General features: G+C 38.5%; 1 protein-coding gene across 1 annotated transcript in view; it reads right to left on the reverse strand.

The window, feature by feature from the left end:
- OTOGL (otogelin like) overlaps positions 1–12,896 on the reverse strand; it is a 93,211-nt gene that overhangs the window by 48,678 nt on the left and 31,637 nt on the right. The window contains exons 25-26 of the mRNA XM_061369305.1: positions 8,570–8,677; positions 7,207–7,345 (exon numbers count right to left, since the gene is read on the reverse strand). Coding sequence (XP_061225289.1) covers positions 7,207–7,345; positions 8,570–8,677 — 247 coding nt within the window. The remainder of the gene's footprint in view (positions 1–7,206; positions 7,346–8,569; positions 8,678–12,896) is intronic.

Below are 12,896 nucleotides of genomic sequence, written 5' to 3' on the forward strand. Positions count from 1 at the left end.
TAAAGCACAACATAACAGGGGAAAAAAATAACAAGATATAGTGATGATAAATTTGCCTTTTTTGAGCTCCAGCAAATGATGGCAGGAGTGAGAAAGCTGGAACCTCCACAAATCTTTTACTTTTTTAGTATAACAAATGTTAAATGCACTAATTTACACTGCTGAAGTTTGGTTTCTATGCATTCAAAACCAAAAATACTCATCCTGACCTAAATCTGAGTAAATTTAATTCACAGTTCTCGTAGTTCACTGACAACATCCAGGGTCCAAGGCCATAAACTGCTAAGCAGCATCTACAGGTGACTTAGCCTGAGTATCTTCCCACTTCAAACACAGCAAAAAGCTTTCCTTTGACTGCTGCCAACACACCATAGAGCTTCCTGAAACAACAGCACATGGCGCTGGGTCTTGCTCATCTTTTAATACTGTACCAGTAGAAGATAGGCATCAAGAGTTCACAAAGCTATACTCACCAGAAGTCATCCAACTCAGACAGTCATTCTTGCAGTGAGCTGCCTTTTCAGGCAACCATCAGATTATAACATTTCAGACAGTCTAGCCAAAGGACTGTTGGATACTGAACATTAACCCAGAAGCAGAAATTCAAGACAAAAAGGTCACTTCTTTCAAGCTGTGTGGTCACGAAATGGCAAGCTCCTCAGAAAAAGGATCCAACTTCTGAGTCACACCATGCACGCACCGCCTCCAAATTGCCATTCTCATAGTAAGAAATTTTTCCTCAAGCCTTTCCTGGAAGCCCTCCATGCTAATCTGCACAAATTGAAAGAAAACTTTCCTTTGTTGGAGAATAAAAGTGATTCATTCACTGCATAATTTAATGGCCCGGAGAATCAGGTGGTGGAGACGGAAAGGCATGTAGAGGTAATTGAGTCTGCAATCGCTGATCTGGAGAAATGGAACCAGGGCATAAATCCATTGCCAACTGCAATGAAATCTTTTGCTCGCAGAAGGAGTAGAACAAATGGAAAGACAGGTACAAGCGAACGTTATCTGAACAGTTTGCCTTCCAGCTGAAGACAAGGATGAAAAGGGTTGTCTCCAACAGGGAGCTCACTACTGACCCTTATAAGACTTCCAAAGCCCCAAATAAAAGAGAGCATCCAGAAGGTTTCCTCTGAAATCATGGGACTGGTGAAAAGCAAATTGTTGGTATTCTTTGCAACTAGAGCAGGGCAAACTACTCACACTAAATAACATTTTTCATTGAATTGCAGTCTCTTTTTGGACACAAATTTGCATGCAAACTGTCAAGAAACACATCGTTTCCACACAATTGCTGCTGCTATAAATTTTTTGACAAGTTGTTTAGGTGTCATATCACTTATTCATGAAACCATTTGCTGGAATGTGGCTTTGAGGATTAGATATGTTAATTAAAAAAGTAAAGGCAGTCTGATTGGAACCCCATGTTACAGTTTCATTCCATGTGTAGATGAAAATTACTTTTAGAGCCAGGTTTCCAATTTAAAATATCTATAATTTCAAGTACAACATTATTTACTTTCCCATTAAAATCTTCAGAGCCTTTTAAAAGAAAATATTAGCATCAAATATGAACAGTCAGCCTGACAATATTCAACAAGCAGCTTTAGTCCTCCATAAGGTGATAGCAAGCAGAATGCATTCATTTTACAAACAGGCTACAAGAGACACCCTGCAAAATACTATTTCATTCTACAGGTTTGCGAACTTCATGGATCTACAGACTGGCTACTTGGCACAAAGAATGTTGGAAAAAGATGCTCAAAAAGTTACAGGTATTCAATAAGGGGAAATGAGGTAAAGGCTACTTCTGTGCCCTTGAACGTGACAAATGAGTAATTGAAGATTTGTTGCTTTGTGTGTGATTGCTTCAGCTTTTGCCCAGTCATCATTTAACAAATTTACCAAAGGAGATAAATACATCAGCAAATGAAGGTAAAAGATTATCCGTGCATCAATTAACTTCTGCATTAAGCACTCTATTAAAAGCATCCTAAACTAAGGGCTTTGAACTTGCCTTAAGTTACTAAAGAAGGGGTATTCAAGAATAGAGCTCCCTTCCTGTATTCCCCAGGGCAGACCAGGTATCTAACACTGGGGGCTGCTCATCAATAGGATAATCATTTGGGAAACTGTAATACTGGTTCACCAGATCATGCATGTTTTGTTGAATGAACTTCTGCCTTAACAAACGGGCTCTCATGTGGTGTCTCCTGACCCAGAAGAGTTACATCCATGCTTCTAATTGACATAACAGTTCAATTATCTGATCAGATGTCTGGTTGTTGCTTTAATGATCCTCCAACACACTAAATCTGGTGATAAACTTGCCTTTAAAGCAGCTTTCATGGTTGCATCAGAAAGATTGAAAAGGTGACTTTAAAATGGCCAAACCTCCAATGTCAGATGAAAAGAAGTGAAAATATTTTTATCATATACCTTAAAGTATTACTTTAGATTAATCCATAAAATGTGAATACTTGAGGATGAGGGCTTAGTTCTGCTGACCTCTGTCTTTCAGGATACAAGAATAAAACAGCCTTTCCTTTTTTTGGCTTTAGGACCTTATTGAACACCTACTAAAGTTAATGGAAAGACCTCAGTGAGTTGTTTTGTTAGTTTGATGGGGTTTTTTTAATGGCAGATAAACATTACAACAGAGCTCCCTCACAAGTATATTCTGATGGGTAGACTAACCATCCAAATTCCTGCTTGGACACTCCCTCAAATCAGAGAAAATACAGTTCTGATTTCCAGAAGAGAACAAGTCTGAGTGGTTCCAAGGACACATACTCAACAAGCCTTAATAACAGGATTGAACTGCAGGATGTAAAACCACTGCAAAGCTAGACAAAGGCCAAGATATGTGACAGAAAGAGTAAGTTTACTATGAAGGCATAAATTTATGAAACAGACCAAGTGGAAGAAACAGACCACAAGTATAGATAACACACAGTAAAATTTTCCTAGTATAATAACACCACTTTGTTAGGGAAAGTATGTAGCCTCATCAAAGAGATAAGAAAATAGAAGAAAGCAAGCTATTTAAGTCTTTTTAATTAAGAAATTGTTGGCTTAAATTCATCAATATTCAGATTAGCTAAAACAATGTGTTTACATGATCTACACTGATAAAATTCAAATGAATTTGCTAAGATTTTTCTGGTTTTCCTTTGAAATTACTGAAGTTTTAAAATGTTAGAAGCAAGTATTGACATGTTCTCTGTGAATATCATTTATCCATACAGGGACTTCACTTCTCAGTGTGTAATGTAACTCCTAATTCCCTGAAAGAGATGAAGTTATCACTTTATGAAACATTACTGTTCTATTTTCTTAATTGCTGCATTAAATCTTTTTGGTCATTTTATGACCAAGAGATATATCTGTTGAACTAGTTATAAATAGCTTATTCATACATCTACTGTCACCTTAAACAAAAAGGCCTGACAGATGATACTGATGTTGAAAACAAAGTTTGAGGATTCATAATTGGTTGAAAGTTGATACTTGATTTTTCTCCCATAAGAGCACAAGAACTCCTTATTAAAAACATAGTAAAAGGTAAGGATGACTTCTTTGTTTGGTATAGTGCAGTACAGTGACGAATTAAAGAGCACTTCAAACAGATCACATTTAGGGAGGCTAACAGGTAAATAGTGTGAGCTGGTAACGTTGATGGGAATAGTGCATTATCATGCCACTGGGGACGTGGGATTCAGATTATAATTCTTGGACTCAGTTCTACATATGGGGAGAACTAGTATGCTAACAAATTTATGGTATGTATTACTTCCCTTATTGCACTGCTACAACACCTTTGTTTACAGTATGTAAGATAACAAAGCAATCCACTTCTTAACAGGAAAAAGATTAGAAAACAAGAAAGGACAAAGTTATTACAGCGTTTGATGTATAACATAACAACCAGTTCAGATGTTTCAATTTCAGGTGTTTGGTGAGTCTTTTAGATGTTATTCATAAAAATCAGCTCATCACAACACTGAGGACTACCAATATATCAACGGATTGTGTACTAGTAATGATCAAACCTATGATGTTCTGTACTACCTCACAGATGGGGAGCACAAAGCTCACAGCATAGCTCCCATGGTGGTGGGGGTTAGACTAGGTGTTCTTTAAAGGTTCCTTCCAACCCTAACCATTCTATGATTCTACAATTTAAGTTCAATATACATATACATATATATATATGTATATGTTGGTATGTAGAACAGGTAGCATTGTGGGGGGTTTTTTTGCAAGATTGCAAGATTGCCCGGGACAGCTGTGCCTGACAAGGTGTTGGGCAAGGCATTTCAACTTTTGCAACCACATATACTTTTCCACCTTCTATCTGGCTTTTTTCGGGTAATAGGTTATAAGAGACAGGGCTTTCTTGCATACTTTCTGAACAATGAGTAGCTCAATGGAGACTCATTATACTACTCTGATACTACTATTACAAAATGTCACTGCACAGTGTAGGAATTGTTATGAAGAGACAGCCATGGAAACCTCTGTTCTAAGAGCCACAAAGTGTATTTCAAAAGAGAACAGCCTCACCATGTTCTCATGTCTGCACATATAATGTAGTTTAGACATATCAGTATGTGGTACAACTGCACACATGTATGTGGTACAACTGTGGTGTAACTGTACATAAAAATAACGGAATATGTGAAACTAGAGAACAGAAGACACTTTGGATTATCATTCAGGCTGCCACTAGGAAGATGCCAATTACACCTGTTTCATATATTTTTCTCACATAAAATTCCATTCCTTCATAGCTGTAGCTAATTTAGTGCCTATCTTCATGGTAGCAGAGTTAAAGTTATTTTTTCTGTTCACTGATTGGTGTATTTCATTGTTGAATTTCATCCTCCATTTTATAATGCAGTGCTTTCTGCCATAAAATCCTCTGCACACTTTGGTGATCTGTTTTTCTTTCAGTCATTCAGACTGATTCTCTACCATCAGCATACTCCACCTCAGTCCTCAGACCACCTGCTCAAAATTGTTTGTGAAGATGATGAACGCAGGTCTCAGCATGGATCTGTGTGGGATGTCATTGGGGTCTCTCCATTCTATAAAAAGGCCATTTATTCCTGTATTTTAACTTCTAACTTTTAATTTGGGTCTCAAACAGTTTGCACTCTCATCCTCTGAGAAACTACTCTCTAAAAAATATTTGTTGACATTTGTCTCCAACTGGTCTTTAAGCTAAAATATGCACATATTGACCTGGTTGTCCATGTGTATATTGTCTCCATGGAATAATTCGGAAGATTTATCATGCACTAATTTATTATTTTTTTTAAGAGTAAAACTCTTCCCAATTGTCATTTCCTTATTATAATTTCCATTCATTTCCTTCATATGCAAATCAGACATACTGGTCTGTTCCTGCCAAATTCAGCCATAGAGTTGGTTATCCTGCCATCTTCCATTCCTCTGATTCCAGGATTGCACAGCACACAGGTCATCAGTTCTGTGTCTTAGTTCACTCAAAGCTCTTGGGCATTTGCCACATTATCCCATCCATCCTTTGTTTTGCCTTTTTTTTTGTTTTGCCTTTTTTTTTTAATTTTTCCTAAAACTTCTCCAAACATGTCAGTCAAAAATGAGCTCAGAGATACATTTTCCACTCCAGACATAATTATGCAGTGCCTAATTTGTGATAAACAGCTCTTCAATATAGATCAGGAAAGTTTTCTGTATGCTAAAGAGGAAAGAAAAATGGTGAACAAGCTAGGCCATACTTTCTCACATTAGCTCATTTGGGGGGAAAAGCCAGTTTGTCAAGCTGAAAAAATCTGAAAAGCAGATCTACATAGGCAGATCGTCACTTGTGTCATCGTGTTCACCTGAAGAAAGCCTGTTGGCAGTGTGCCACATGCCTTAATTACGTGGCTGCCAACTTCATTCTCGGGCTCCAAATAATCCCCATGGTTTCTTTCCAGATAGGTACTTTCTTACACACTAGATTGGCAGGTGACATTTGATTTGTAAAAGCAAAACATTCCAGTATCATACTAATGTTTGGAAAAGCAGCATAGATGTGTGTTACCCACCTCTCTGGCTGAATGGCATAAGAATTAAGAATGGCAGCCCACCTTTCCACCTCATCATACAAGCAAGATTATTTTACAGGTAAAGTAACCCCTATTTAACCCCTATAGTAACTCCTATAAAGGAGGAAGGTTTGTGCAAAGTTTCATACACCTCTAAGAGTACAAGCTTTTTTATGAGACAATATGATACACACCAGGAGCTTGTTATGAGGCAGTTCTTATTATTTTTACCAGATCTCTCTCTCCTTTTTTTTTTTTTCTTTTAACACCTTAAAAAATCTGGACCCAATCTATTTTATTTCACAGCTGTGAATACTGAAGCAGACATGAGATAAAATGTTTGCAGTAGTCCTTGTTGAGAAACCATGTTTCTCCTTAAGGTTAGACAGTCAGGGTTGACTGAAAATGAATATTCTTCTAAACACATTACTGTAACTCAGAAGACAGATTCTTAGTCAATAATAGCAACAATGATAATAAACAATAGTGTTGTTAGTAATATAATGTATTTCTAAATGTCAGTAGTGGTATTTTTAAACAAAAAAGGCTAGCAATGTACTGTAAATGTGTGCTATGAGGAACATTAGCATGTAGCTGCCAGACAGTCCCAATGAAGGATTTCATTGTTGAATTATGAAATCATTGTGTTTGATATTATACACATACACTCCAGATCTGATGCAGACTGCATTCAAGAGGGATTCCAAGCAGCCTCAGAGGTCATCATTAACTTTGTACCAAGCAGAGTTTATAGATAAGTATTAAATAAATCCATAGATTTTACCTAGTTCTATAGATAAGTATTAAATAAATCCATAGATTTTACCTAATTCTAGAACAGTTTCTATAGTGTTTTCGCTCCTTACGATGAAAGCATGGTCAAGATAGAAAACATTGTTTTCTGTTTTTGTCTAGATCACAAAGATACATTAGGACACACCCATGTACCATTTTCAAATGGCTGAACACAAAATGTCATTTTCAGATTCGTCCTTTCAGAGACATCTGTTCTGCACCTGTTTTCTTAATGCCTGTTTCTATAGATCAGTTCCCGATGTTCAAAATACTTGCCCTTTCACAAGAACCTTCGCTGGGATACATGAAAATGTATGAACAATTCTCCTACCTTTAGCAGGTAAGCTTGGCAGTCACTGATATAATCATATTCTAATCCGTCAAAGGTATAATAATGTCGATCTCCATAAACAGTGCATACAGCAGGACAGGGGTAACTAGTACAATTGAATATCCCTTTCCGGCAAACACTGTAAAGGAAAATTAACAATCACTATTTTCTCATAGCAGGGTCATTTTCTTTCTTTTTTTTTTTTTCTTTTTCTTCCATAAGAAGCTTTCTTGGGTTCTTTATTTCAAGCCATGCAGAAATTCATGAAAGGAAGAAAATTCTCAGACCTTCAAACACAGCTATTCTGTGGATTGCATTTGAAGTCATTGGTGATGCCACGGCAGAAAAGCATTGAGAATGTTGCTATCAGAACATATGTATGATAAAAATGCATAAGAAACAAATGTAAAACCTTAACATTTTTATGCCTTATGCAAATATTTCCATCACAGCCTCCAGTATAGATACCATGCCACAACATATTCATAAAACATCAATATTATTTTTCCTCATGAAATTTTGATAAAAATCTGCACATACTTAATACAAAAGACCTCCAGTTACTACCTGTAAGTATTCAGACAAGTATGGAATGAGATTAAGAAATAAATACTGATATTCTGCAGGATTACTTTTCCGGCCAGCTACATTCAGTGACTTTCATGAATTTTCATGAAGGTAGTACTGACAGCTTCTAGTTTTGCTTGTGTAAGTGTATAAACTCAACTGATTTGCCAATAACGTTTTTAACTGATTAAAAGCTGCCATGCCAAACTTAAATGCAAATAGATATTTTGGCTAGCAAATTATAATGGATGAAAAACTGGTTTGGGTCAATATGAGTCAGGTAAGGCTCCCTAATAAAGATGCTGGGCACTAGCATGTTTTCCAGTTCTAATGCTTTTTTATTTCCCCATTTTCTTCCTGTATAGTCACTCATACTGACTGGTAACTCACTGCAAACAGTTCAGTTCCCAAAGGATCGGACTGTTTATCACCATCATTCATTTGATTCCTCCTTTTTCTCCTTGATTGCCTTTCATGACATTCTATTCTCCAAAATGTCAAGTGTCTTTTCTTTCAGAGATTAACTGATACATGTGGAATCAAGCACTTGCTCTTGACTTCTTTTTAACTTGGGTATCTTTTGCGTCATTTTCAGACCTGAAGAAGCACTCACCCAAAAATCTGCCTACTCTTCCAAGTCTATGATTGAGCCTAATAAAATATAAATTCTGGAACTGTTTATAAATAAGCATATACATTTTTGATTATTCAATGTACTCAGCACATTTGCTGTACCAGATTCACTTTGTGACTAGACCAAGGTGATCTGGAAGTATGCAAAATGCATGTTACTCACCAGGTGTAACATGGTGTAGCTATCACTTCTCCTGACAGAAATTCCCTGTCTTTCCAGGTGCAGGGACAGCTGTCAGGAATATAACATTTCCCTCTGTGCTCAGCCATCCTTCAAAATAAAAGAATTATTGAAAGTGTAAATTCACAGGAAGATCAGCATGTCTGAGTGTGTTTGCCTAAACCCCACCACAAGCAACCAGCTTTGGCAGAAGCTTTCTGAATCAAATGACCTCCTGTGCACAGGTGGAGACCTCGCAAAGCTCACAGCTGCAGCTCTCCTGCTTTGAAAGAGGTATGTGGGGTGGGGCAGCAGCTCCTATGCAAGCAATGCAAGTAATGTAGTTATTCTTCTCTGCAATCTGCAGAGCATCTGTGTGTTACAGACACTTCTGAGGTTGCAGTCAGGCTTCCCTTCTCTCTTTGCTGCTTCCTTGTTCCCCTATCCCAGGAAAGCAGCTGGACTGATGTACCTGCTTCTCTGCACAGAGCAGCAACCATCCTCTTCTGAGCACAGGATAGTGAGCTAGACTATGGCAACTCTTGCAGAGTTATCAGGACAAAAATGCAGTTTACATAGGGCAGTAGACCTGCCTACCAAAGTGAAGTGGAAACAGCTATCAAGATTAAAACAAAACAGTATTATCATTAAATGCAAAAAGTGGGAAATCTTATTAGATCATGAATAAGTAAACCAGATATGTGGTTTACCACTTTTTGTTATCCTCTTGTTTCCATCTGCTTAGCAACACTAATTTTTAATAACAAATGTTACTGACACTACCAGTGCTGCTCTTTACAGGACCAATCCCTGCAGTTGTCAATGCTACACATGACTGAGGGCAAAGGTAAATGTGTTTTCAAAGAATTATCTTGAGATTATTTCACTTGAAGTTGAAATTAAAAGGAATGCACAGATGAGAGTTTTCTCCTCCCCATAATTACTGGTTCATTAAAGTTACATTGGTTTTAAGAAAAAGAATCAAGTGTTCAGAAAAATGGTTAGAGATATGAAAGCACTAGAAAGGATGGCTTGGGGAGGTCATTTAGAGTCTCTGTCAATGAAAATTAATTGTCTGCCAAAAATAATATAGTTACTGCTGATGCCACCTACGGGCAGGAGAATAGCTTAGACCCATTAGGTCCCTTTCCATACTACTCTTCTGTATTTCTGTAATTCAGCTCATCCTCTTACTTCTCCAGCTCAATCTTAGGGTGACTTTCAGTGTATCGTAGTGTGACAAATTTACTGTCATTCTCAGCTCATTTCCTTAGGAAATTTTGAGCTATTCCATTCAGTTTTTATGGCATACCAGAGACTTTCAGTGTTTCTTATGCTTTGTCACCTCTTCAACTACTGATTAAAAATCTGCAAGCTATTGTGCAAGAGCTTTAACAGTAGAATATGTAAAACATTTTTACTTGAAGAGGACCATTTTGTGCATCCAGTCATGGGTTTCCAAAGGAAAGGTTATCAATACCACTCACAAGCTGCTTTACTTTATGAGCACTGTAAGTAGAAGGGATGCTAGAATAAGGTGCCAGTCTCCAGAAGAATTCAAGATTCCACCCAAAAATGTTAGGTGATTGGCTCAGTGTGTAGTGGTATAAATCAGGTAGGAAAGAAAAAAAAAAAAGAAAAGCATCTTAAGAACCTGATCATGCACAAATCCATGGAACCTGATGAAATCCACCCACGGGTCCTGAAGGAGCTGGCGAATGAAGTTGCTAAGCCACTGGCCATCATATCTGAAAACTCATGGCAGTCAGGTGAAGTTCCCGAGGACTGGAAAAAGGGAAATATAAGCCCCATTTTCTAGAAAACGAAAATGGATGACCTGGGGAATTACAGAAAAGTCAGTCTCACCTCTGTGCCTGACAAAATCTTGGAGCAGATTCTCCTGGAAGGCATGCTAAGGCACATGGAAAACAACAAGGTGCTTGGTGACAGCCAGCATGGCTTCACTAAGGGGAAATCCTGCCTGACCAATTTGGTGCCCTTTTATGATGGGGCTACAGAACTGATGGACAGCAGCAGAGAGCAGTTGATGTCATCTACCTGGACTTGTGCAAAGCATTCAACACTGTCCCACATGACATCCTTGTCTTTAAATTGGAGAGACATCAATTTGATGGATGGACCACTCGGTGGATAAAGAACTGGCTGGATGGCCGCACACAAAGAGTTGTGATCAATGGCTCAGTGTCCAGCTGGAGACCTGTAACGAGTGGTGTCCCTCAGGGATCGGTGTTGGGACCGGTCTTGTTTAACATCTTTGTCGCTGACATGGACAGTGGGATTGAGTGCACACTCAGCAAGTTTGCCGATGACACCAAGCTGTGTGGTTCTGTTGATACGCTGGAGGGAAGGAATGCCATCCAGAAAGACCTTGACATGCCTGGGAGGTGGCCTGATGCCAACCTCATGAACTTTAACCGTGCCAAGTGCAAGGTCCTACACCTGGGTCAGAGTAATCCCAGGCACAGCTACAGGTTGGGCAGAGAACAGATTCAGAGCAGCCCTGAGAAAAGGACTTGGGGGAGCTGGTCGATGAGAAAATGAACATGAGCCGGCTTCAGTGTGTGCTCACAGCCCCGAAAGCCAACCGTATCCTGGGCTGCATCAAAAGGAGGGGGACCAGCAGGTCAAAGGAGGTGATCCTGCCCCTTTACTCTGCTCTTGTGAGACCTCACTTGGAGTATTGTGTACAGTTCTGGTGTCCTCAGCATAAAAAGGACATGGAACTGTTGGAACAAGTCCAGAGGAGGGCCACAAGGATGATCAGGGGACTGAAGCACCTCCCATATGAAGATCGGCTGAGAAAGCTGGGGCTGTTCAGCCTGGAGAAGAGAAGGCTGCGTGGAGACCTCATAGCAGCCTTCCAGTATCTGAAGGGGGCCTATAGGGATGCTGGGGAGGGACTCTTCATTAGGGACTGTAGTGATAGGACAAGGGGTAATGGGTTCAAACTTAAACAGGGGAAATTTAGATTGGATATAATGAAGAAGTTCTTTAAGGGTGGTGAGGCACTGGAATGGTTTGCCCAGGAAATTTGTGAATGCTCCATTCCTGGCAGTGTTCAAGGCCAGGTTGGACAGAGCCTTGGGTAACATGGTGTAGTGTGAGGTGTCCCTGCCCATGGCAGGGGGGTTGGAACTAGATGATCTTGAGGTCCTTTCCAATCCTAACTATTCTATGATTCTATGATTCTAAGAGAATAAAGAAATGACATAACAGTAAAACTTCTCATAAGAAGGCTTTCATGACTTGTCAATATAGATTTAATATTGTAACATATATGTTTAACATTTTCTTGTATAAAAAAGAGAACTTGTGAATCCCGTTTTCAGGATAACCCTTATGGCTCCTTCCTAGCTGGAACCATGAGCCTGAAAGGCATAATGGCCTCAGAAATACAATTTATCATCAATTATGGCATTAACTGCACTAAATGTTGCACATTTACTTTTCTATATAATAAACTGTTTATTCTCTTACTTAATAAAATAACTCGTGTTCTACTCCATTATTTGACAGAAACTTGGGATTTGGATTGTTTGTATCCCTTTTATAGTTTATAATTCAAAAAATATTCAAGTAACACTTGATTTGAAATGGTGTAATACTACTTGAATGTGAAAGCAGGGCTTTAGCTCTGCTTTTTAACATGTATTTTAATTATTTCAAATTTTCAAAAGAACTTTCACGACAACGCATCTAGTTTAAGTTCATGCAAATGTCATGTTTATGTTTAAGTAAAAATTTACTAGTTTTTATATGGTTCCTTGAACAAATTCATGCGTATTTGTGTTAAAAATAATTCCTTATTCCTGTAATGCTAATTGCCTTGAAAGCTAACTCCTCAGTTGCAGAGGTTGTAGAGGACTACAAAATACCAGGCAAGAACAACTAGTGAAATCTTAAATAGCTGTGTCTGAAATCTGTCCTTCACCAGTACTTAATCATCTATGAACATCACAAGCTGCTGGAAGGGGAATTCTGGTAGTCTCATTACATTCTGATCTGTGCACAGCTGATACACTGTCAGGCTATACATACAGTGAAATAAAATCAAATCTTGAGAAAAAATAGGGAGCACTTCATCTGAGGTCAAATTGCAGCAATCTGCACAGCATATTTGACTCTTCAAATCTGAAAATGCACATATCAGGCATCATGGGAGGGAATGGAAACAGAGGGAGTGGTAGCTGATCCTGACAGTAACTTCATAACAAATGCTCTTAGCCTTTGTACTTTGGATTGACCTCTTCAAAGCTCATGAGACTGTTTCTGGGCACCAAATCCAAATACATGTGCTGAGAAAAAAACT

This window comes from Neopsephotus bourkii, unplaced genomic scaffold, assembly GCF_033783945.1.
Source record: "Neopsephotus bourkii isolate Nb327-2 ecotype Australia unplaced genomic scaffold, CSIRO-AGI_Nbou_v1 NB_1493, whole genome shotgun sequence".
Lineage (NCBI taxonomy): Eukaryota > Metazoa > Chordata > Aves > Psittaciformes > Psittacidae > Neopsephotus > Neopsephotus bourkii.